Source organism: Apteryx mantelli, chromosome 8 (assembly GCF_036417845.1).
Source record: "Apteryx mantelli isolate bAptMan1 chromosome 8, bAptMan1.hap1, whole genome shotgun sequence".
In the NCBI taxonomy this organism is placed as follows: domain Eukaryota; kingdom Metazoa; phylum Chordata; class Aves; order Apterygiformes; family Apterygidae; genus Apteryx; species Apteryx mantelli.
Window position 1 is genome coordinate 39,034,374 of NC_089985.1, and position 25,890 is coordinate 39,060,263.

Sequence of the window (25,890 nt, forward strand, 5' to 3'; positions counted from 1 at the left end):
GACACCGGCGTCCCGTCCTGAACGGCTTTGAAAACTTCAGAGGGGGAAAAAAATCCACAGATCTTTTCCGTTTTCCCGTTTCCAGGAAAAAAAAGAGAGAGTCTGTAACTGCAAACCACCAGTTAAAAGTGAAAGGGGATTAAAGCGCTCAGCGGAAGGCACGGCTCATTCGCAAACCCCGGGCGGGCGGGCGCGGGGATGCGCTGTGCAGAGGACACTCCCGTGTGGCACAAATCCGCAATTGCACGGCCGCGCTCCCGGCAGCCGCGAGCGCCGCTGCTGCCTGCGACGGGGGCGCAAAGCCAGCGGCGATGAGACGCGACTTGATTTGCTCGCTAGCTATCGAGTATCATCTGACATGTGCCTGCATACAAAAGTCACTTATGAAAGGCTAGAAATAAAAAAAAAAAAAAAAGAGGGGAAGAAAAATCTTTGCTGTGTTTATATTGCAAGCAAAAGCACAGAGGAGACAGCGTAGGAGGCGCTTTCTTAGCTTTAATGTTAGGTTGCATAAATGGGAAAATTCTGCACAGATTGTATACCTAATTTGTTTGCTGGGCTAAGGTTTGACGCCCTTCACAGCGACCCCCCGCATGGGCAGGAGTAGCTTCTCACAGTGTTTTTGGGCCGTCCCTGGGCCGTCGCGGGAATGGTGGAGCACGGTGTGACCTGACCGGAGCAAAACCTGGTGTAGCAGCAAGCACGAGTCTCTGCTGGGGCAGAAGGCAAAGGGAAAGCTGGTGACCTCCCAGCACGAAGCTGCCGCTTTGTTCGTCCTTCGGCTGCTGCCGGCTTTCCTGGCTCCCTCCTGCCTGTCGCTCTCCTTGGCTGTGGCTAAACCATGGCCAAGCACCTCCAATATGACTTTTTGCCACTTTGCCACTGTGTTTTTTATCAGCACAAACCATTTTGGAGAAACCTTTCCTCCTCAGACAAGTGTCATATTAAATTTTCATAGCCCTTCAAGACCTGCCTGGAAGCGTGTTTGCTCCTGCTCAGCATGGCCTATGGTAGAGGCTGCTTCTACCACCCTATAGCTTCCTCATCAAAATTTCCGTATATGCATGAGATGATAAAAAACAGGATGCTGCCGTTGCAAGGATCTTGGCTGAGATATGGTGTCTCCACACAATATGGGAGCATGGGGACCTCGTGCCATAGCAGACCTGAGGTGTCAAGGTTGGCGTTGGCTGCTTGCCATGTCCACCTGGACATTCAAATCAGCACGGAGGCTCAATCCCAGGGCGTGCACATCCCAGTCCAGCTTGTCCAGTGAGCTGCTGGACCTTGAGCATCCGGCGACCACCACCTCATCCAAAAATGTAACAGGCTGGTGGGGGAAAGGGACCTTCTTCCCATTGCAAAGGGATGAAGCGCCAGGAAGCCAGGGCAGCCCCTTGCCTCACTCAGCAGCGCCCGTATCTGGAAGGACTTGGGGCAGTGCGTGAGGCTGAGCGTGAACTCCAAGGTCAGCGCTGTGTGGGCCAGGGCCCGGAAGGTGAATTTCTGAAGGAGGGCTGTGAAGAAGATGAACAGCTCTGTTTTGGCGAGCTGCTCGCCGGGACAAGCCCGCTTGCCTGGCAGGAGAGGAGAAAGCAGCTGGTCAGTGATGGGCTTATGTGACCGCAAACCCAAGCTGGTCCTATCACAAGTTTACAGACATGGGGATTTCCCTTAAAAAAATGGAGCAAAAGCCTTAGTTCAGTGCACGATACTTCCTTCGGTGTGTAAGGAGCTGGGGGGTTTGCTGGTGCCACGGAGCCACCGTGGATGGACCAGCCCCGGCGTGGGATGCCACCGCGTCTGAGCTGCCTGGCACAGAGGACCTCACCATCCCCGCCGTCCCCACCGCGGCGGGCTCCTCTCCCTCGCGCACGCCGAGTGCCGAGCTCGCCGGAGCTTTTCTCCTTCGCAAGGTTAGGTGGCAATGTTCACCCACACATTCTGCAGAAACCTTCCCCAGAACTTTACTGCGAAGCAAACTGCCGTGGCTGCTCGTGGAGTCGAAGAGGCAAAAGGAGTCAGAAAAAGCCCATTTCAGCAGCTAATGCAAGAGAAAAAGCCTTATTTTTCATCCTGCACTAACAAATTAATTCCCTCCCCCTGTGGTATAGCTCAGTGCAGTCGGTATCAACTGTTGTAGGGTTTTTTCGCTGATGGAAATGCTGGACGTGGGCTGCTGTCAGAGACAGAAAGCTGGACAAGGAGCGGTACCCCCTGCTCTGATACAGGGGTTCTTAAAAAAAAAGGCATTGCATAGGCAAAAAACCCATTTCCCCCTCCATTTCTACCTGCAGAGAAAGGCAGGAAAGCCTCCCGCTTCCTGTACTGGCCCTTTTCCAGGAAATGTTCAGGATTAAAGGTGTCCGGAGTCTCCCACACATTTTTGTCAAACATGACTGAAGTCAGGCTGGTCATCAGTGTGGTGCCCTGCGAAAGGTGGGGGAGAACGGGAGACTGCGAGAAGAAGAGCTGATACGTTGTCAGACTAGTTTATTATCAGCTCTGGTCTACACATGAAGCAAAATACGCTGTTTAAGACTAAAATGTTATTCCTAACCAATGTTATCAAATGAAGGTGAAAACCAGTGTGAACGTTAACTTTAATGTGCCTCTACTTTCTATCACTTAGCGTCTGTCTGTACATTGTGCCAGCGTCACTGGCCATGCTAATATAAGCCAATTTTAAATCAGGAAACTTGTGTTCCCATAGGAATTTGAAGCAACTTAACCAAATAACTCCCAGCGGACCCTCTTTATTGTGTTGTTTATTTAAAACCGCACAATATCTGGTTAAAGCCCACATCCTCCATCAGAAAAAGAAAAATAGTCTGAGCAATGTGGAGCAAAATGCCCAAAGGTTTTGCGTTTTATTTTCCATGAAGCAACCACTCATGTTCGTGGAGGAGACTAAATGGATCCAACTTTTGAAATTTGCTTTCCTAATGCCAGAGCAGTACATATGCATCAATATCTATTCCTTAGCTTTTACCAAGCGCTACTTCTATCTTAGATGATTCTTGATACTCTGTGGACCTAACAAATCTCTTTTGTAGGCTTCCCTATGTTTCCTGCACCTCTATTCCCATAACGCGTGGAGAGGATCTCGCATAAAGTTTGAGAAGCAAACTTTATGAAACTGAAAATTATGACCAACGCCATGGCTCTGCCGTAAGATCTCCTGCATAAAGAGGTGAGATCCATAACACCTTTACGGTGTCCGTCTGGATGGCTCCTATTTTCCATGTCATTGGAATATCCGGGTAAGATCCTGCTGGTTGGTTCCCTTCCAGGTCAAAGTCTGAGGACTTTAGAGGCTGGGACATGATCAGCCTGGCTCACGCGGGGCCAGGGGAGGCGAGCGGAGGGGCCGGTTTCTCTTCTAGATTTTTCATGTTAAAATAGTTGTCTGAGTTTCAGTTATCTCTGCATTTACTACCCAACGGTCCCTCCCCTTGGGCCGCAGTGCCTGGGAAGTGCAAAGACCACACAGCCCACGGGATTTTTGCTCTCACAGCTCAGTGAAAGAAATTTTCCCCATTTTCGCTATGCTGTTTCCTACAGGTAAAAAGGCTGCTATTTCAGCTGTTGTTGCTCAGGGACAGAAAACGAGCCCGGATTCACGGCTCCCTGCATTCGGGGAAGATTTCCACCGGCTCCAGAGGTATTTTGTCCACTGCTTCTAGTGAATATGGGCGTCCAGCTCAGATGATGTGGGTGGCAAAATGCTATTTTTAGTGGTTATCATCTTCTACGCGGTTTACACTGCATGCACCACAAGCCCAGTACGGGCTAGTTTTGGCCTTCCCGGTGCTGGCTGGTTTGCGCCCAGCAAAGCCAGCTGAGGCGGTTCCCCGCTGGTGCTCCCACCTTGGACGTGGCGGTACATGGCCATGTAGAGCAGGGCCCAGCGGATGGCGGTGGCGGTCGTCTCGGTCCCGGTCAGGAAGAGGTCCAGGGTGGAGCACAGCAGGTTTTCCTCGTGGAAATAAGAGCTGGTGTCACCCTTCCACTTGGGAAGAAGAGGGGAATAGAAATTATGGGACGTATGGAGCTCATGGAACTTACTTGGGAGGGATGTGCTTTCAAAGACCCAATCCCAAACCGTCTTTGCATAACTCAAGTCCCGCTGCTAGTTTTTATTCCTGATCGCTGGAGTTGAAAGCTTCGACCCCTTACTTACATTCATTGGATTATATGATTTGCCCCAAACCCTGCAGGCTCCTTGGAAACCCACTCCCTTTGCTGTATAGGGACTTTCAGAAGCAGGTAGCATTTTTAAATGTTAAATTTCACAGTAGGAAACAGGCCTGCGAGTTCCCATAGATCCGTAAACGCGTTTCCTGAGCGTCCTCCTACGCAGCGCAGCAGAAGAAGACAAAGCATAAATACTTCCAAATGAGAAAGAAATCTGTGTGTTTTCAAAGCGATCAAACTCCTGCTGTTGCCAGAAGGTTTGAGGTGAAAGAGGTAGCGAGGGGAAGGTAACGCTGAAGTTTCGTAAGCACGGGCAGGCGCGAGTGTCCCTAACGAAACAGCTCTGAGTCTCATCTACTCATTCCTTTGGTTCTGGGTAGCTGGTCCCCATTCGCACCTTACCTTTTCGATTTATCTCCCTCAGACGGCAATCAATGTCATCTCCCGATTCAGACTGATTCAGATCCTCCTCGTGTTTTGCAATCACTCCTTTCACGAAATGTTTAAGAGAAAATGAACAGGAACAGATTGCTTTCACCTCGCTTCCTCGGGCCGATGCCTGGAAATTTGGAGGTGTGTTTTAGTGGCACTGTGGGGTGCAGCAGCTGCCGCCTGCGCTGCTGGTGGGAGCTCGGGCTTTTCGTGCTGCTTCGGCTCGCTGGGACCCCGCGGTGCAGCGGTTGCTAAGTCAATATATTGCTCGAGTTAACCAGCAATCGACTGAGGCCGGGGCTGGCTCGCTGCATCCCTGCGGCCACGGGGAAACAGCGGTGCTGTTGCCGGCTGCAGGTGTAGTGAGAAACCGCCCTCGTTGGTCTTTGCTTTGAAAAATGCTTTACGGCAAAAGTGTTTCAGTAAGGATTTATTAGAATGCAAAAAACAGAGAGAGACGTTACAGAGTAATTTTTTTTTTTTTTTTGTAGATGATTTGTCAAGGGTAACGGAAGCAAAACTGTTGGCAATTACTACCCATGCTCATACCATAGAACAAGGGCTGGTACCACTCTTTAACAGTGTGGCTCCACCACCGAAGTATTGCCCTCTCTAAAGCATTCCTAATTTGCTTGCCGCTATGAACGACAGCTAGCCAAAATAAAATTAAGAAAAACCTCAATTCCTCTGCTCATATGCTGTCAAAAAACAAAACAAAACAACCCCCCCCATGTCTCTCAGGCCCAGGCTGGTGGAGGAGGTCCTGGGCAGTCGCCTTTCCTCTCTCCAGATCTTTAATGCACCTCTCTAAGCCCCTGCAGCACTTGGGTCATAGCGGACAGATACAGACCACGAGGTCAGTTTGCAATAGAAATTATATTGCGATTGATTTAGAAGAAGCAGAAGAAGGCGGCTTTCCCCAGAGCTGCGTGCTCCTTACTGCAGCCCCGCGGAGGAGGAGGAGGAGGAGGAGGGTTTGTTTTTGCACTGGGGACCAGGACGGAGGCGTTTTGCTCCCCAAGAGCAGCGGCAGGACCTCCCCTAGCGCGGCACGGCGCGGATGCGGTAGGCCTGGGGTTGTCGCGTGATGCCCAGACTCCAGCGGAAGCTGAGCGCCTCGTCCGGCGGCGGCTGGAAGGTGAACTTCTGCAGCAGGGCCGTGAAGAAGAGGAAGAGCTCCATGCGGGCCAGCTGCTCGCCCAGGCAGGCGCGCTTCCCTGCGGAGAGAGCAGCAGCCGGCGTTGCGGGGAGAGGGGAGAGCTTTCTGCAGGGAAAATCCTCTCCTTTTCCCCCGCTTTGGCCACATTACTGCATTCTAGGATGAGTTTTGCAACCCGAACCGCAGCAGCATGTGTTTTAGCAGCAGATCTTCATCCTCTGGTGCTTGGACAAGCTATACCGACGTGCACTGTCTGACTGTGCCCACGTGAGGCGGGCTGGTTCATTTTGCCTATGCCGAACGCAACTAAACCGCCAAACAAGCGGTGTGATATTCATTCAGGAAACTTTCTGCAAAAGTTTCTGCCTCCATGGCAAAACCCCTGATGACCTAGGTACCCAAGCGCATAGGGTGGCCGCCCTTGCCTTGAAGGCGTTTCTAGGGTCTCCTGCACGTTTGTGGGATTTTATTCCTCCTTATTGCTCTTCCCTGCGTGGGAATGGAGCCAAGACGAGGGGATTTGCTTTGCTCTGCCACAGCCACGTGAGCCGGGCTGGACATTCAGTCTTTCCCCGAGGGCGTCCCCCAAGGGACCTACTTGGAGGAATCCCATGGGTTAGGGCCCTAGAAGGAAGGGGCATTCAAGAGAGCTGGTTAATATTCAAACATCACTGCCTCCAGGCTCAAGAGCGGTGTGTCCCTATGAGTAGGAAGTCAAGCAAAGGAGGTAGGAGACCTGCACGGATGAGCAAGGAGCTCCTGGCAAAACTCAACCAGAAGGAGGAAGTCTACAGAAAGTAGAAAGGGGGACAGGCCACTTGGGAGGAATACAGGAACGTTGTCAGAGTATGCAGGGATGCGACGAGGAAGGCTAAGGCCTGTTTGGAATTAAATCTGGCAAGAGATGTCAAGGACAACAAGAAGGGCTTCTTCAAACACATCAGTAGCAAGAGGAAGACTAGGGAAAATGTGGGCCCTTCGCTGAACGGAGTGGGTGCCCTGGTGATGAAGGATGCAGAGAAGGCAGAGTTACTGAATGCCGCCTCTGCTTCAGTCTTTACTGCTCAGGCCAGCCCTCAGGAACCCCGGACCCTGGAGGCAAGAGAGAAAGTCTGGAGAAAGGAAGACTTTCCCTTGGTCGAGGAGGATCGGGTTAGAGATCATTTAAGCAAACTTGACACCCACAAATCCATGGGCCCCGATGGGATGCACCCACGAGTGCTGAGGGAGCTGGCGGACGTTATTGCTAGGCCACTCTCCATCATCTTTGAAAGGTCATGGAGAACAGGAGAGGTGCCTGAGGACTGGAAGAAAGCCAGTGTCACCCCAGTCTTCAAAAAGGGCAAGAAGGAGGACCCAGGGACCTACAGGCCAGTCAGCCGCACCTCCATCCCTGGAAAGGTGATGGAGCAGCTCATCCTGGAGGCCATCTCCAAGCATGTGGAGGACAAGAAAGTGATCAGGAGTAGTCAGCATGGCTTCACCAAGGGGAAATCATGCCTAACCAATCTGATAGCCTTCTCTGATGGAATGACTGGCTGGGTAGATGAGGGGAGAGCAGTGGATGTTGTCTCCCTTGACTTCAGCAAGGCTTTTGACACTGTCTCCCATAACATCCTCATAGGGAAGCTCAGGAAGTGTGGGCTAGATGAGTGGACAGTGAGGTGGATTGAGAACTGGCTGAATGGCAGAGCTCAGAGCGTTGTGCTCAGCGGCGCAGAGTCTAGTTGGAGGCCTGTAGCTAGCGGTGTCCCCCAGGGGTCAGTCCTGGGTCCAGTCTAGTTCGACTTCTTCATCAGTGACCTGGATGAAGGGACAGAGTGCACCCCCAGCAAGTTTGCCGAAGATACGAAACTGGGAGGAGTGGCGGATACACCGGAGGGCTGTGCTGCCATTCAGAGAGACCCGGACAGGCTGGAGAGGTGGGCGGAGAGGAACCTCATGAAGTTCAACAAAGGCAAGTGCAGGCTCCTGCACCTGCGGAGGAATAACCCCAGTCACCAGTACAGGTTGGGGGCTGACCTGCTGGAAAGCAGCTCTGCGGAGAAGGACCTGGGAGTGCTGGTGGACACCAAGTTAAGCATGAGGCAGCAATGTGCCCTTGTGGCCAAGAAGGCCAATGGTATCCTGGGCTGCATCAGGAAGAGTGTTGCCAGCAAGGCGAGTGAGGTGATTCTCCCCCTCTACTCAGCCCTGGTGAGGCCACATCTGGAGTACTGCGTCCAGTTCTGGGCTCCCCAGTACAAGAGGGATGTGGCACCACTGGAGCAAGTGCAGCGAAGGGCTACGAAGATGATTAGGGGACTGGAGCATCTCTCTTATGAGGAAAGGCTGAGAGAGCTGGGCCTGTTCAGCCTGCAGAAGAGAAGGCTGAGAGGGGATCTTATCAACGTGTACAAGTATCTGAAGGGAGGGTGCCGAGAGGATGGAGCCAGACTCTTTTCAGTGGTGCCCAGCGACAGGACGCGAGGCAACGGGCACAAACTGAAACACAGACGCTTCCATGTGAACATGAGGAAAAACTTCTTCACTGTGAGGCTGACAGAGCCCTGGAGCAGGTTGCCCCGAGAGGTGGTGGAGTCTCCTTCTCTGGAGATATTCAAAACCCGCCTGGACGCGATCCTGTGCAACGTGCTCTAGGTGACCCTGCTTGAGCAGGGGTGTTGGACTAGATGGTCTCCAGAGGTCCCTTCCAACCTCAGCCAGGTTCAGGACTGAACAAATCCAGCAACCCTTACCTAGAGAAAAGGGTAGAAAAGCCTCTCTCCTCCAGAACTCGCCGTCCTTCAGGAAATGCTCTGGGTTAAAAGCGTCGGGGGTTTCCCACTCCTTCTTGTCGAAGAGCACGGAGGTGAAATTCAGCATCAAAACGGTGCCCTGAGAGAAACGGAAAATAACTGAGCACCGTCTCGGCCCCTGTGTAACGTGTGACCCCGCTGCCCTTCCCTCTCTGCTGTTGGCAGTGGCGATGGGCGTCTGTCAGAAGGACGAGGCAGGGCTCAAGTCCCTCGTTCGCCTGGGACCCACCAGGACGTCGGCGGGGGCTTGCGGCTCCCTGCTCTCCCCGGCAGGACCAAGGGAGCCGTCTCACACCTGCCCCAAAGGTTGTGCACTTTGGGGCAAAACAGCTTCACTTCAGGTCATTTTTATTAATTCCCGCCCCCGCGAGAAAGAAAAGCTTTCCCATTATACTAATAATGTCCCCGCGCGTTTGCTACCCGGTGGCAGGGGCCGGGGTTACCTTGGGCACGAGGAAGCCCCCCAGCATCGTGTCCTGCGTGGCCATCCGGGGCGCACCTAAGGGGACAATGTTGCTGATCCTCTGCACCTCGTGGATGACGGCGTTGGTGTAGGGCATGCTGGCCCGGTCCTCCAGGGCCGGCTGCCGCGACTGCCCCACGACCGCGTCGATCTCCGCTTGCACGCGCGCTGCGTGGGAAGAGCAGAAGTCATTAGAAGTACAGTAAAAAAAGCACAACCCCCCCCCCCACCCCAAAACATGTCTGCAGAGCAACAGGGGGTTTGTTGTGAAGTTCTCCCAAAGACGAGCTCAGGAAGCCATCGTGTATCTCGATATGAAAAGGTGGCATGCGATGAAGTGCCCTGCGCTCTGAATTTCCCGGGGCAGTGCAGGCGGGAGCTCAGCACGGGCAAAGGGGCATGGGCATGGGCCTGTGCCGGCAGCGCGGGATGGACAGGTGGACGGATGGACTGAGCAGCTCCCTGTACGTGGGACATCGGAGGGACAGGCCAGGAGCTGGTTGTTGACCCATTGCTCGTTTTACCTTGAATTTCTGGGTACATGGCCATGTACAGCAAAGCCCAGCGGATGGTTGTGGATGTTGTCTCTGTTCCGGCAAAGAAAAGGTCCAGCATGCAGGACGCAAGATTTTCTTCGCAGAAGCACCCACCGCCGTCGTCCTCAACAAAAAGGGGTTTTAGTGCCGCGCAAACAGTCACGACCACCCGGAGACCGCGCTCAGTCCTGCCTGGCGCCGAGCTCGTCCTATTACTTTGGGCAGACACTGCGAGCCCCCTGCACCTCCCCAGGTGGGAAAATGTCCCATCCAGCCCCCTTCCCCCTCGCTGACGGGCTCGCACCCGACTCCCAGCAGCAGTCAAGACTTAACTTTGGGCCCAGCACACCCGTTTTGCCCATATTTAACTGTGTGTTTAGTCCTGCGCCTCCACCAAACGTGCTCCAGCAAAAAGCCGAGCAGATGTTTCCCTGCTGTCCCGAAACCAAGTCCTTCCCAGGCTTCGATTTGGCCATATGGATACACACATGGGTTAAATGGAGAATTTTGATTCGTTTCTAGTTGCTCCTGATTTCTAAACTGAGCCGCGGGAGGGCTTGCTCTGGCTGGCTGACCTTCACCATCTCCTGCAGGTAGCTGTCGATGAAGTCCCGGCTTTTGGAGGGATGCAAGTCCTCCTTGTGCTTAGCGATCATGTCGTACACAAAACCTTTCAGCAGTTTCCAGTTTTTACGAAGTGTCTGGTGGGGTCCAGGGAGGTACTTCATTACACTTGGGAAAAAACCATAGAGCTTGGGACGCAAAAGAGAAGGGCGAATTGAATAAAGGACTGAAACAAACCTTGTGTTATCAAGACTTCACACGCCTGCAAAGCTACGCTTCCCGAAGTACCACGCTGCACGTTTTGAGGCCAGTTCCAGAGAAGCAGCCAAGACCTTGCACAGATAAGTGCCCACGCAGCCCGGCCTGGCTGGGGAGCAGTACCTGGGTGAAGGGGTGGCCATGGAGCTTCACCACCTCGTCCAACAGGTGCAGCAGCTTTTGGAAATGCTCATCATGGTACTCAAACCGATTGCCAAAGGTGACCGAGCAGATGATGTTGGAAACTGCATTATTGACCTTAAAGTGAGGGTCAAAAGGATGCCCTGGAGAAGAGAAAGAAAGAACGGTGCGTTCTGCCCTCAGTCCTGGTTCAGGAGGGGTTTAACCAGATGATGGAAAGCAAGGGGTGCAGAAAGAGCTAAAAGCCCTTTGGGTTAAGAGGAAAGAGTGGAGCTTAGAGGTGCTCATGCTTCTCAGGAGAGCTCAGAGCAAGCAGTGTTAAACCCCTGCTACGAATAATGCTTTGCGTGTTGCCTCTTTACATTAATGAGTTAATTTGAGGGCAAGCCACCTGTAAGAGGAAGCTGGGCTGTTAGAAGGTTGTTAGCACCAGTTGCAAGGAGAGGTGGTTTTTAGCAGGCACTAGCACACAGGCATTCATGTGGGAGGACACTTTGGGGCCAGCCTCACCCTGCTCTTCCCCAAGGGCATTGGTGAGGTACTGGCACTCCTCCTGTATCCGCTCCTCCAAGCTCCTCTTCCCCAGGCCGAAGTTCCTGAGCGTCGACAGGGCGAATCTTCTCTGCTGTTTCCAGGTATGTCCATTAGAGGAGACCAGTCCTGGAATAAAAGGAGAAAAAACCCACCGTGAGCTAAGGTAGCTCCCATTCTCAGGATGAAAAAGCATGAACTCTGCCATTTGGCATGGTAGAGCAGCCGAGCGCATCGTGGTGGTCACGGATGGCTTCATCTGTGGGCAAAGAGGTGGTTTGCAGGATCCATGCTTTGACTTTCTGCCTCAAATACTTGTCCTGGATGAGATGAACTCACCGCGGCTGTTGAAGACTTCCAGGTCAAGAGGCTTTTCTGGGCGATCTAGGAAGTTTTCGCCTTGGTTTACCAGCACCTCCTTAACCATCTGGAAGCCGTTGACAAAGACGAAGGACATGCTGCCCACCTCCATGTTGAAGATTTCCCCATATTTTTCAGCATGCTAGGGGGGGAAAAGAAAATGATGAATTTGCCTGCAGGGATGCCCCTGAAGGACTGCAGGCAGGGGCGACCGCTGTCGGGGAAGGGACACTGAGCAGATTGAAAGCCACCAAGGGCAAAGCGTGGTGGAGGGGAATCAGGGACCGGGGAGACCTGAGTGAAACCCACAGTGAAAATTAGGGAAGTTGGGAAGAGGAAGGGAAGGATGAGGGTGGAGGGAGGTTACTTAAGTGGATGATTGATTGTGGATGGTCTCTTTTTTTCTCATTACCCAAATCAGTGATCCGAAGTTGGTGTTCATTGGCAATAAATTAAATAAACCCCTTCAGGCTACGTTTTCAAGTCTTGCCTCTGTTTAGCAGGGCTTTCCCAGCTTGTGTCTCACTCACTTTCCAGCCAAAGCCGCGGGACTCCTATAGCGGCGGTGACGCCAACTCCATCGTGCCGTGCACTTTGCCCAGAGAAACGTCAATGTTTCTCACCTCCTCTGTGCTGGGACAAATGTCACCCACATCGTGCAAACCTCCCGCGGCCCTTCCCTGCCCTTGGGGGGGTCTCTGTGGCCTCCTCCTCGCCTGGTGGGTCCTCGTGGGCCGCTTTTGCTCGGATTAACCTCTTTCCCCATGTTGCATGTGTCATGTAACCACACGGCCCCTTCCCACCTGCCCTTGGGTCTCCTTCGCCCTCCCTGCTCTCGCCCGCGCGTGCAAGCTCGTTACCTTCTGCATCGCCTTCATGGGATCTCTGAAGTTCAGGGAGAGGACATGCCCCAGGAAGGGGAGCGGAAAGGGCCTTGGGGGGAAGTTTTTGGGCTTTCTCCTCTTCATGTAGTCGGCGACGAGCAGAAAGACGCCCAGGAACACCAGGAGGGTCTGGATGGACATGCTGGACACGCTCTCGCGCAGGAGGCGCAGCATGGGGAGGCCGCAGAGGGTCGCGCCGCCGGCAGCCCCAGCCACTGCGCCCGGCACCCGGAAACAGCTGTGCACCCTTATCTGCGAAGGGAGACGGGCAAAGTGCGCGGGGGAGACGGCTGCACGCACGCAAGCAGCGCCAAGCAGCTTATGCTGACCTGCTGTCTAGCCTCGGTGCGGCGCTCAGCCTCCTGCCAGGCCGATTTTAAAATTAAAAGCCAGTTTGAGTTTTAATGCTTGATTTTTTTCTCCCCCTACTTGATTAAACTCACACGTTTCTTCTTATCTAATTAAAAAAAATATATACAGCAAAACACTTGCAGCTCCTCCTTACTCCTCCCACCTGCCACTATTTCCTTACAAAACCCAGCAAACACTGCTTTGCAGCACACTTGCCAAGAGGAGAGAAAAGAGCTTTCCAGAGCAGGTCTGAAATCCTCCTCGCTCCTGCTTCCCGGCAGTGGCCGCTCCAAGACGCGGTGCCCAGAGCTAGCGCAGCGCCTGCGTGCCCACGTCCTCCCCAGCTCGCCCCGCTCGCAGGCTGGCGGCTGCTCTCCTGGGGGTGACGGCAGCGGGTGACCGTCCAGCTCTGCTGCTGTGTGTCGTCTTTCACCGCCCCCGATGCGCATGTCTGGCCATGCGCATGCACCGAAGGAGTTGCTGCAAGTTTAAAACCGCAAGTTTAAAAGCAAGTTTAAAAAGCAAGTTAACAGCAAGTTTAAAATGGCAAAAGCAAACAGGTGAAAGCTTGTTTGCTAAGCCCAAGCAAATAACACAAGTTGTACACACGTATCAGAGGTCAGAGCTACTCCAAAGCGCAGGTGGACGGAGCGCTGCGGGCGGGGGGACACCGGCGTCCCGTCCTGAACGGCTTTGAAAACTTCAGAGGGGGAAAAAAATCCACAGATCTTTTCCGTTTTCCCGTTTCCAGGAAAAAAAAGAGAGAGTCTGTAACTGCAAACCACCAGTTAAAAGTGAAAGGGGATTAAAGCGATCAGCGGAAGGCACGGCTCATTCGCAAACCCCGGGCGGGCGGGCGCGGGGATGCGCTGTGCAGAGGACACTCCCGTGTGGCACAAATCCGCAATTGCACGGCCGCGCTCCCGGCAGCCGCGAGCGCCGCTGCTGCCTGCGACGGGGGCGCAAAGCCAGCGGCGATGAGACGCGACTTGATTTGCTCGCTAGCTATCGAGTATCATCTGACATGTGCCTGCATATAAAAAAGTCACCTATGAAAGGCTAGAAATAAAAAAAAAAAAAAAAGGGGGGGGAAATCTTTGCTGTGTTTATATTGCAAGCAAAAGCACAGAGGAGACAGCGTAGGAGGCCCTTTCTTAGCTTTAATGTTAGGTTGCATAAATGGGATATTTCTGCACAGATTGTATACCTAATTTGTTTGCTGGGCTAAGGTTTGACGCCCTTCACAGCGACCCCCCGCATGGGCAGGAGTAGCTTCTCACAGTGTTTTTGGGCCGTCCCTGGGCCGTCGCGGGAATGGTGGAGCACGGTGTGACCTGACCGGAGCAAAACCCGGTGTAGCAGCAAGCACGAGTCTCTGCTGGGGCAGAAGGCAAAGGGAAAGCTGGTGACCTCCCAGCACGAAGCACCGCTTTGCTTTGTCCTTCGGCTGCTGCCGGCTCTCCTGGCTCCCTCCTGCCTGTCGCTCTCCTTGGCTGTGGCTAAACCATGGCCAAGCACCTCCAATATGACTTTTTGCCACTTTTCCAGTGTGTTTTTTATCAGCACAAACCATTTTGGAGAAACCCTTCCTCCTCAGACAAGTGTAATATTAAATTTTCATAGCCCTTCAAGACCTGCCTGGAAGCGTGTTTGCTCCTGCTCAGCATGGCCTATGGTAGAGGCTGCTTCTACCACCCTATAGCTTCCTCATCAAAATTTCTGTATATGCATGAGATGATGAAAAACGGGATGCTGCCATTGCAAGGATCTTGGCTGAGATATGGTGTCTCCACACATGTGGGAGCATGGGGACCTCGTGCCATAGCAGACCTGAGGTGTCAAGGTTGGTGTTGGCTGCTTGCCATGTCCTCCTGGACGTTCAAATCAGCACGGAGGCTCAATCCCAGGGTGTGCACATCCCAGTCCAGCTTGTCCAGTGAGCTGCTGGACCTTGAGCATCCGGCGACCACCACCTCATCCAAAAATGTAACAGGCTGGTGGGGGAAAGGGACCTTCTTCCCATTGCAAAGGGATGAAGCGCCAGGAAGCCAGGGCAGCCCCTTGCCTCACTCAGCAGCGCCCGTATCTGGAAGGACTTGGGGCAGTGCGTGAGGCTGAGCGTGAACTCCAAGGTCAGCGCTGTGTGGGCCGGGGCCCGGAAGGTGAATTTCTGAAGGAGGGCCGTGAAGAAGATGAACAGCTCTGTTCTGGCAAGCTGCTCGCCGGGACAAGCCCGCTTGCCTGGCAGGAGAGGCGAAAGCAGCTGGTCAGTGATGGGCTTATGTGACCGCAAACCCAAGCTGGTCCTATCACAAGTTTACAGACATGGGGATTTCCCTTAAAAAAATGGAGCAAAAGCCTTAGTTCAGTGCACGATACTTCCTTCGGTGTGTAAGGAGCTGGGGGGTTTGCTGGTGCCACGGAGCCACCGTGGATGGACCAGCCCCGGCGTGGGATGCCACCGCGTCTGAGCTGCCTGGCACAGAGGACCTCACCATCCCCGCCGTCCCCACCGCGGCGGGCTCCTCTCCCTCGCGCACGCCGAGTGCCGAGCTCGCCGGAGCTTTTCTCCTTCGCAAGGTTAGGTGGCAATGTTCACCCACACATTCTGCAGAAACCTTCCCCAGAACTTTACTGCGAAGCAAACTGCCGTGGCTGCTCGTGGAGTCGAAGAGGCAAAAGGAGTCAGAAAAAGCCCATTTCAGCAGCTAATGCAAGAGAAAAAGCCTTATTTTTCATCCTGCACTAACAAATTAATTCCCTCCCCCTGTGGTATAGCTCAGTGCAGTCGGTATCAACTGTTGTAGGGTTTTTTCGCTGATGGAAATGCTGGACGTGGGCTGCTGTCAGAGACAGAAAGCTGGACAAGGAGCGGTACCCCCTGCTCTGATACAGGGGTTCTTAAAAAAAAAGGCATTGCATAGGCAAAAAACCCATTTCCCCCTCCATTTCTACCTGCAGAGAAAGGCAGGAAAGCCTCCCGCTTCCTGTACTGGCCCTTTTCCAGGAAATGTTCAGGATTAAAGGTGTCCGGAGTCTCCCACACATTTTTGTCAAACATGACTGAAGTCAGGCTGGTCATCAGTGTGGTGCCCTGCGAAAGGTGGGGGAGAACGGGAGACTGCGAGAAGAAGAGCTGATACGTTGTCAGACTAGTTTATTATCAGCTCTGGTCTACACATGAAGCAAAATACGCTGTTTAAGACTAAAATGTTATTCCTAACCAATGTTATCAAATGAAGGTGAAAACCAGTGTGAACGTTAACTTTAATGTGCCTCTACTTTCTATCACTTAGCGTCTGTCTGTACATTGTGCCAGCGTCACTGGCCATGCTAATATAAGCCAATTTTAAATCAGGAAACTTGTGTTCCCATAGGAATTTGAAGCAACTTAACCAAATAACTCCCAGCGGACCCTCTTTATTGTGTTGTTTATTTAAAACCGCACAATATCTGGTTAAAGCCCACATCCTCCATCAGAAAAAGAAAAATAGTCTGAGCAATGTGGAGCAAAATGCCCAAAGGTTTTGCGTTTTATTTTCCATGAAGCAACCACTCATGTTCGTGGAGGAGACTAAATGGATCCAACTTTTGAAATTTGCTTTCCTAATGCCAGAGCAGTACATATGCATCAATATCTATTCCTTAGCTTTTACCAAGCGCTACTTCTATCTTAGATGATTCTTGATACTCTGTGGACCTAACAAATCTCTTTTGTAGGCTTCCCTATGTTTCCTGCACCTCTATTCCCATAACGCGTGGAGAGGATCTCGCATAAAGTTTGAGAAGCAAACTTTATGAAACTGAAAATTATGACCAACGCCATGGCTCTGCCGTAAGATCTCCTGCATAAAGAGGTGAGATCCATAACACCTTTACGGTGTCCGTCTGGATGGCTCCTATTTTCCATGTCATTGGAATATCCGGGTAAGATCCTGCTGGTTGGTTCCCTTCCAGGTCAAAGTCTGAGGACTTTAGAGGCTGGGACATGATCAGCCTGGCTCACGCGGGGCCAGGGGAGGCGAGTGGAGGCGCCGGTTTCTCTTCTAGATTTTTCATGTTAAAATAGTTGTCTGAGTTTCAGTTATCTCTGCATTTACTACCCAACGGTCCCTCCCCTTGGGCCGCAGTGCCTGGGAAGTGCAAAGACCACACAGCCCACGGGATTTTTGCTCTCACAGCTCAGTGAAAGAAATTTTCCCCATTTTCGCTATGCTGTTTCCTACAGGTAAAAAGGCTGCTATTTCAGCTGTTGTTGCTCAGGGACAGAAAACGAGCCCGGATTCACGGCTCCCTGCATTCGGGGAAGATTTCCACCGGCTCCAGAGGTATTTTGTCCACTGCTTCTAGTGAATATGGGCGTCCAGCTCAGATGATGTGGGTGGCAAAATGCTATTTTTAGTGGTTATCATCTTCTACGCGGTTTACACTGCATGCACCACAAGCCCAGTACGGGCTAGTTTTGGCCTTCCCGGTGCTGGCTGGTTTGCGCCCAGCAAAGCCAGCTGAGGCGGTTCCCCGCTGGTGCTCCCACCTTGGACGTGGCGGTACATGGCCATGTAGAGCAGGGCCCAGCGGATGGCGGTGGCGGTCGTCTCGGTCCCGGTCAGGAAGAGGTCCAGGGTGGAGCACAGCAGGTTTTCCTCGTGGAAATAAGAGCTGGTGTCACCCTTCCACTTGGGAAGAAGAGGAGAATGGAAATTATGGGACGTATGGAGCTCATGGAGCTCACTTGGGAGGGATGTGCTTTCAAAGACCCAATCCCAAACCGTCTTTGCATAACTCAAGTCCCGCTGCTAGTTTTTATTCCTGATCGCTGGAGTTGAAAGCTTCGACCCCTTACTTACATTCATTGGATTATATGATTTGCCCCAAACCCTGCAGGCTCCTTGGAAACCCACTCCCTTTGCTGTATAGGGACTTTCAGAAGCAGGTAGCATTTTTAAATGTTAAATTTCACAGTAGGAAACAGGCCTGCGAGTTCCCATAGATCCGTAAACGCGTTTCCTGAGCGTCCTCCTACGCAGCGCAGCAGAAGAAGACAAAGCATAAATACTTCCAAATGAGAAAGAAATCTGTGTGTTTTCAAAGCGATCAAACTCCTGCTGTTGCCAGAAGGTTTGAGGTGAAAGAGGTAGCGAGGGGAAGGTAACGCTGAAGTTTCGTAAGCACGGGCAGGCGCGAGTGTCCCTAACGAAACAGCTCTGAGTCTCATCTACTCATTCCTTTGGTTCTGGGTAGCTGGTCCCCATTCGCACCTTACCTTTTCGATTTATCTCCCTCAGACGGCAATCAATGTCATCTCCCGATTCAGACTGATTCAGATCCTCCTCGTGTTTTGCAATCACTCCTTTCACGAAATGTTTAAGAGAAAATGAACAGGAACAGATTGCTTTCACCTCGCTTCCTCGGGCCGATGCCTGGAAATTTGGAGGTGTGTTTTAGTGGCACTGTGGGGTGCAGCAGCTGCCGCCTGCGCTGCTGGTGGGAGCTCGGGCTTTTCGTGCTGCTTCGGCTCGCTGGGACCCCGCGGTGCAGCGGTTGCTAAGTCAATATATTGCTCGAGTTAACCAGCAATCGACTGAGGCCGGGGCTGGCTCGCTGCATCCCTGCGGCCACGGGGAAACAGCGGCGCTGTTGCCGGCTGCAGGTGTGGTGAGAAACCGCCCTCGTTGGTCTTTGCTTTGAAAAATGCTTTACGGCAAAAGTGTTTCAGTAAGGATTTATTAGAATGCAAAAAACAGAGAGAGACGTTACAGAGTAATTTTTTTTTTTTTTTTGTAGATGATTTGTCAAGGGTAACGGAAGCAAAACTGTTGGCAATTACTACCCATGCTCATATGGTAAAACAAGGGCTGGTACCACTCTTTAACAGTGTGGCTCCACCACCGAAGTATTGCCCTCTCTAAAGCATTCCTAATTTGCTTGCCGCTATGAACGGCAGCTAACCAAAATAAAATTAAGAAAAACCTCAATTCCTCTGCTCATATGCTGTCAAAAAACAAAACAAAACAAAACCCCCCATGTCTCTCAGGCCCAGGCCGGTGGAGGAGGTCCTGGGCAGTCGCCTTTCCTCTCTCCAGATCTTTAATGCACCTCTCTAAGCCCCTGCAGCACTTGGGTCATAGCGGACAGATACAGACCACGAGGTCAGTTTGCAATAGAAATTATTTTGCCATTGATTTAGAAGAAGCAGAAGAAGGTGGCTTTCCCCAGAGCTGCGTGCTCCTTACTGCAGCCCCGCGGAGGAGGAGGAGGAGGAGGAGGAGGGTTTGTTTTTGCACTGGGGACCAGGACGGAGGCGTTTTGCTCCCCAAGAGCAGCGGCAGGACCTCCCCTAGCGCGGCACGGCGCGGATGCGGTAGGCCTGGGGTTGTCGCGTGATGCCCAGACTCCAGCGGAAGCTGAGCGCCTCGTCCGGCGGCGGCTGGAAGGTGAACTTCTGCAGCAGGGCCGTGAAGAAGAGGAAGAGCTCCATGCGGGCCAGCTGCTCGCCCAGGCAGGCGCGCTTCCCTGCGGAGAGAGCAGCAGCCGGCGTTGCGGGGAGAGGGGAGAGCTTTCTGCAGGGAAAATCCTCTCCTTTTCCCCCACTTTGGCCACATTACTGCATTCTAGGATGAGTTTTGCAACCCGAACCGCAGCAGCATGTGTTTTAGCAGCAGATCTTCATCCTCTGGTGCTTGGACAAGCTATACCGACGTGCACTGTCTGACTGTGCCCACGTGAGGCGGGCTGGTTCATTTTGCCTATGCCGAACGCAACTAAACCGCCAAAAAAGCGGTGTGATATTCATTCAGGAAACTTTTGCAGAAAGTTTCTGCCTCCATGGCAAAACCCCTGATGACCTAGGTACCCAAGCGCATAGGGTGGCCGCCCTTGCCTTGAAGGCGTTTCTAGGGTCTCCTGCACGTTTGTGGGATTTTGTTCCTCCTTATGGCTCTTCCTTGCGTGGGAACGGAGCCAAGACGAGGGGATTTGCTTTGCTCTGCCACAGCCACGTGAGCCGGGCTGGACATTCAGTCTTTCCCCGAGGGCGTCCCCCAAGGGACCTACTTGGAGGAATCCCATGGGTTAGGGCCCTAGAAGGAAGGGGCATTCAAGAGAGCTGGTTAATATTCAAACATCACTGCCTCCAGGCTCAAGAGCGGTGTGTCCCTATGAGTAGGAAGTCAAGCAAAGGAGGTAGGAGACCTGCACGGATGAGCAAGGAGCTCCTGGCAAAACTCAACCAGAAGGAGGAAGTCTACAGAAAGTGGAAAGGGGGACAGGCCACTTGGGAGGAATATAGGAACGTTGTCAGAGTATGCAGGGATGCGACGAGGAAGGCTAAGGCCCGTTTGGAATTAAATCTGGCAAGACATGTCAAGGACAACAAGAAGGGCTTCTTCAAACACATCAGTAGCAAGAGGAAGACTAGGGAAACTGTGGGCCCTTTGCTGAACGGGGTGGGTGCCCTGGTGATGAAGGATGCAGAGAAGGCAGAGTTACTGAATGCCGCCTCTGCTTCAGTCTTTACTGCTCAGGCCAGCCCTCAGGAACCCCAGACCCTGGAGGCAAGAGAGAAAGTCTGGAGGAAGGAAGACTTTCCCTTGGTCGAGGAGGATCGGGTTAGAGATCATTTAAGCAAACTTGACACCCACAAATCCATGGGCCCCGATGGGATGCACCCACGAGTGCTGAGGGAGCTGGTGGACGTTATTGCTAGGCCACTCTCCATCATCTTTGAAAGGTCATGGAGAACAGGAGAGGTGCCTGAGGACTGGAAGAAAGCCAGTGTCACCCCAGTCTTCAAAAAGGGCAAGAAGGAGGACCCAGGGAACTACAGGCCAGTCAGCCACACCTCCATCCCTGGAAAGGTGATGGAGCAGCTCATCCTGGAGGCCATCTCCAAGCATGTGGAGGAAAAGAAGGTGATCAGGAGTAGTCAGCATGGCTTCACCAAGGGGAAATCATGCCTAACCAATCTGATAGCCTTCTATGACGGAATGACTGGCTGGGTAGATGAGGGGAGAGCAGTGGATGTTGTCTCCCTTGACTTCAGCAAGGCTTTTGACACTGTCTCCCATAACATCCTCATAGGGAAGCTCAGGAAGTGTGGGCTAGATGAGTGGACAGTGAGGTGGATTGAGAACTGGCTGAATGGCAGAGCTCAGAGCGTTGTGCTCAGCGGCGCAGAGTCTAGTTGGAGGCCTGTAGCTAGCGGTGTCCCCCAGGGGTCAGTCCTGGGTCCAGTCTAGTTCGACTTCTTCATCAGTGACCTGGATGAAGGGACAGAGTGCACCCCCAGCAAGTTTGCCGAAGATACGAAACTGGGAGGAGTGGCGGATACACCGGAGGGCTGTGCTGCCATTCAGAGAGACCCGGACAGGCTGGAGAGGTGGGCGGAGAGGAACCTCATGAAGTTCAACAAAGGCAAGTGCAGGGTCCTGCACCTGCGGAGGAATAACCCCATGCCCCAGTACAGGTTGGGGGCTGACCTGCTGGAAAGCAGCTCTGCGGAGAAGGACCTGGGAGTGCTGGTGGACACCAAGTTAAGCATGAGGCAGCAATGTGCCCTTGTGGCCAAGAAGGCCAATGGTATCCTGGGCTGCATCAGGAAGAGTGTTGCCAGCAAGGCGAGTGAGGTGATTCTCCCCCTCTACTCAGCCCTGGTGAGGCCACATCTGGAGTACTGCGTCCAGTTCTGGGCTCCCCAGTACAAGAGGGATGTGGCACCACTGGAGCAAGTGCAGCGAAGGGCTACGAAGATGATTAGGGGACTGGAGCATCTCTCTTATGAGGAAAGGCTGAGAGAGCTGGGCCTGTTCAGCCTGCAGAAGAGAAGGCTGAGAGGGGATCTTATCAACGTGTACAAGTATCTGAAGGGAGGGTGCCGAGAGGATGGAGCCAGACTCTTTTCAGTGGTGCCCAGCGACAGGACGCGAGGCAACGGGCACAAACTGAAACACAGACGCTTCCATGTGAACATGAGGAAAAACTTCTTCACTGTGAGGGTGACAGAGCCCTGGAGCAGGTTGCCCCGAGAGGTGGTGGAGTCTCCTTCTCTGGAGATATTCAAAACCCGCCTGGACGCGATCCTGTGCAACGTGCTCTAGGTGACCCTGCTTGAGCAGGGGCGTTGGACTAGATGGTCTCCAGAGGTCCCTTCCAACCTCAGCCAGGTTCAGGACTGAACAAATCCAGCAACCCTTACCTAGAGAAAAGGGAAGAAAAGCCTCTCTCCTCCAGAACTCGCCGTCCTTCAGGAAATGCTCCGGGTTAAAAGCGTCGGGGGTTTCCCACTCCTTCTTGTCGAAGAGCACGGAGGTGAAATTCAGCATCAAAACGGTGCCCTGAGAGAAACGGAAAATAACTGAGCACCGTCTCGGCCCCTGTGTAACGTGTGACCCCGCTGCCCTTCCCTCTCTGCTGTTGGCAGCGGCGATGGGCGTCTGTCAGAAGGACGAGGCAGGGCTCAAGTCCCTCGTTCGCCTGGGACCCGCCAGGACGTCGGCGGGGGCTTGCGGCTCCCTGCTCTCCCCGGCAGGACCAAGGGAGCCGTCTCACACCTGCCCCAAAGGTTGTGCACTTTGGGGCAAAACAGCTTCACTTCAGGTCATTTTTATTAATTCCCGCCCCCGCGAGAAAGAAAAGCTTTCCCATTATACTAATAATGTCCCCGCGCGTTTGCTACCCGGTGGCGGGGGCCGGGGTTACCTTGGGCACGAGGAAGCCCCCCAGCATCGTGTCCTGCGTGGCCATCCGGGGCGCACCTAAGGGGACAATGTTGCTGATCCTCTGCACCTCGTGGATGACGGCGTTGGTGTAGGGCATGCTGGCCCGGTCCTCCAGGGCCGGCTGCCGCGACTGCCCCACGACCGCGTCGATCTCCGCTTGCACGCGCGCTGCGTGGGAAGAGCAGAAGTCATTAGAAGTACAGTAAAAAAAGCACAACCCCCCCCCCCACCCCAAAACATGTCTGCAGAGCAACAGGGGGTTTGTTGTGAAGTTCTCCCAAAGACGAGCTCGGAAAGCCATTGTGTATCTCGATATGAAAAGGTGGCATGCGATGAAGTGCCCTGCGCTCTGAATTTCCCGGGGCAGTGCAGGCGGGAGCTCAGCACGGGCAAAGGGGCATGGGCATGGGCCTGTGCCGGCAGCGCGGGATGGACAGGTGGACGGATGGACTGAGCAGCTCCCTGTACGTGGGACATCGGAGGGACAGGCCAGGAGCTGGTTGTTGACCCATTGCTCGTTTTACCTTGAATTTCTGGGTACATGGCCATGTACAGCAAAGCCCAGCGGATGGTTGTGGACGTTGTCTCTGTTCCGGCAAAGAAAAGGTCCAGCATGCAGGACGCAAGATTTTCTTCGCAGAAGCACCCACCGCCGTCGTCCTCAACAAAAAGGGGTTTTAGTGCCGCGCAAACAGTCACGACCACCCGGAGACCGCGCTCAGTCCTGCCTGGCGCTGAGCTCGTCCTATTACTTTGGGCAGACACTGCGAGCCCCCTGCACCTCCCCAGGTGGGAAAATGTCCCATCCAGCCCCCTTCCCCCTCGCTGACGGGCTCGCACCCGACTCCCAGCAGCAGTCAAGACTTAACTTTGGGCCCAGCACACCCGTTTTGCCCATATTTAACTGTGTGTTTAGTCCTGCGCCTCCACCAAACGTGCTCCAGCAAAAAGCCGAGCAGATGTTTCCCTGCTGTCCCGAAACCAAGTCCTTCCCAGGCTTCGATTTGGCCATATGGATACACACATGGGTTAAATGGAGAATTTTGATTCGTTTCTAGTTGCTCCTGATTTCTAAACTGAGCCGCGGGAGGGCTTGCTCTGGCTGGCTGACCTTCACCATCTCCTGCAGGTAGCTGTCGATGAAGTCCCGGCTTTTGGAGGGGTGCAAGTCCTCCTTGTGCTTAGCGATCATGTCGTACACAAAACCTTTCAGCAGTTTCCAGTTTTTACGAAGTGTCTGGTGGGGTCCAGGGAGGTACTTCATTACACTTGGGAAAAAACCATAGAGCTTGGGACGCAAAAGAGAAGGGCGAATTGAATAAAGGACTGAAACAAACCTTGTGTTATCAAGACTTCACACGCCTGCAAAGCTACGCTTCCCGAAGTACCACGCTGCACGTTTTGAGGCCAGTTCCAGAGAAGCAGCCAAGACCTTGCACAGATAAGTGCCCACGCAGCCCGGCCTGGCTGGGGAGCAGTACCTGGGTGAAGGGGTGGCCATGGAGCTTCACCACCTCGTCCAACAGGTGCAGCAGCTTTTGGAAATGCTCATCATGGTACTCAAACCGATTGCCAAAGGTGACCGAGCAGATGATGTTGGAAACTGCATTATTGACCTTAAAGTGAGGGTCAAAAGGATGCCCTGGAGAAGAGAAAGAAAGAACGGTGCGTTCTGCCCTCAGTCCTGGTTCAGGAGGGGTTTAACCAGATGATGGAAAGCAAGGGGTGCAGAAAGAGCTAAAAGCCCTTTGGGTTAAGAGGAAAGAGTGGAGCTTAGAGGTGCTCATGCTTCTCAGGAGAGCTCAGAGCAAGCAGTGTTAAACCCCTGCTACGAATAATGCTTTGCGTGTTGCCTCTTTACATTAATGAGTTAATTTGAGGGCAAGCCACCTGTAAGAGGAAGCTGGGCTGTTAGAAGGTTGTTAGCACCAGTTGCAAGGAGAGGTGGTTTTTAGCAGGCACTAGCACACAGGCATTCATGTGGGAGGACACTTTGGGGCCAGCCTCACCCTGCTCTTCCCCAAAGGCATTGGTGAGGTACCGGCACTCCTCCTGTATCCGCTCCTCCAAGCTCCTCTTCCCCAGGCCGAAGTTCCTGAGCGTCGACAGGGCGAATCTTCTCTGCTGTTTCCAAGTATGTCCATTAGAGGAGACCAGTCCTGGAATAAAAGGAGAAAAAACCCACCGTGAGCTAAGGTAGCTCCCATTCTCAGGATGAAAAAGCATGAACTCTGCCATTTGGCATGGTAGAGCAGCCGAGCGCATCGTGGTGGTCACGGATGGCTTCATCTGTGGGCAAAGAGGTGGTTTGCAGGATCCATGCTTTGACTTTCTGCCTCAAATACTTGTCCTGGATGAGATGAACTCACCGCGGCTGTTGAAGACTTCCAGGTCAAGAGGCTTTTCTGGGCGATCTAGGAAGTTTTCGCCTTGGTTTACCAGCACCTCCTTAACCATCTGGAAGCCGTTGACAAAGACGAAGGACATGCTGCCCACCTCCATGTTGAAGATTTCCCCATATTTTTCAGCATGCTAGGGGGGGAAAAGAAAATGATGAATTTGCCTGCAGGGATGCCCCTGAAGGACTGCAGGCAGGGGCGACCGCTGTCGGGGAAGGGACACTGAGCAGATTGAAAGCCACCAAGGGCAAAGCGTGGTGGAGGGGAATCAGGGACCGGGGGGACCTGAGTGAAACCCACAGTGAAAATTAGGGAAGTTGGGAAGAGGAAGGGAAGGATGAGGGTGGAGGGAGGTTACTTAAGTGGATGATTGATTGTGGATGGTCTCTTTTTTTCTCATTACCCAAATCAGTGATCCGAAGTTGGTGTTCATTGGCAATAAATTAAATAAACCCCTTCAGGCTACGTTTTCAAGTCTTGCCTCTGTTTAGCAGGGCTTTCCCAGCTTGTGTCTCACTCACTTTCCAGCCAAAGCCGCGGGACTCCTATAGCGGCGGTGACGCCAACTCCATCGTGCCGTGCACTTTGCCCAGAGAAACGTCAATGTTTCTCACCTCCTCTGTGCTGGGACAAATGTCACCCACATCGTGCAAACCTCCCGCGGCCCTTCCCTGCCCTTGGGGGGGTCTCTGTGGCCTCCTCCTCGCCTGGTGGGTCCTCGTGGGCCGCTTTTGCTCGGATTAACCTCTTTCCCCATGTTGCATGTGTCATGTAACCACACGGCCCCTTCCCACCTGCCCTTGGGTCTCCTTCGCCCTCCCTGCTCTCGCCCGCGTGTGCAAGCTCGTTACCTTCTGCATCGCCTTCATGGGATCTCTGAAGTTCAGGGAGAGGACATGCCCCAGGAAGGGGAGCGGAAAGGGCCTTGGGGGGAAGTTTTTGGGCTTTCTCCTCTTCATGTAGTCGGCGACGAGCAGAAAGACGCCCAGGAACACCAGGAGGGTCTGGACGGACATGCTGGACACGCTCTCGCGCAGGAGGCGCAGCATGGGGAGGCCGCAGAGGGTCGCGCCGCCGGCAGCCCCAGCCACTGTGCCCGGC

At 53.3% G+C, this 25,890-nt stretch overlaps 2 protein-coding genes across 2 annotated transcripts; both read right to left on the minus strand.

Annotated features, from left to right (window-relative positions):
* Positions 1-5,082: 5,082 nt before the first annotated feature.
* LOC106493504 (cytochrome P450 2J2-like) lies at positions 5,083-13,055 on the minus strand. Its single transcript, XM_067301327.1, has 10 exons — positions 12,891-13,055; positions 12,300-12,575; positions 11,419-11,581; positions 11,059-11,208; positions 10,531-10,691; positions 10,161-10,337; positions 9,574-9,709; positions 9,030-9,217; positions 8,527-8,665; positions 5,083-5,846 (listed from the first exon to the last, which is right to left on the minus strand). The coding sequence occupies exons 2-10, from the start codon at positions 12,495-12,497 to the stop codon at positions 5,671-5,673; spliced, it is 1,488 nt and encodes a 495-aa protein (XP_067157428.1). The 5' UTR covers positions 12,498-12,575; positions 12,891-13,055; the 3' UTR covers positions 5,083-5,670.
* A 5,342-nt stretch (positions 13,056-18,397) lies between these two features.
* Positions 18,398-25,890, minus strand: LOC136992572 (cytochrome P450 2J2-like). The gene is made up of 9 exons (XM_067301329.1): positions 25,641-25,890; positions 24,760-24,922; positions 24,400-24,549; positions 23,872-24,032; positions 23,502-23,678; positions 22,915-23,050; positions 22,371-22,558; positions 21,868-22,006; positions 18,398-19,187 (listed from the first exon to the last, which is right to left on the minus strand). The coding sequence occupies exons 1-9, from the start codon at positions 25,836-25,838 to the stop codon at positions 19,012-19,014; spliced, it is 1,488 nt and encodes a 495-aa protein (XP_067157430.1). The 5' UTR covers positions 25,839-25,890; the 3' UTR covers positions 18,398-19,011.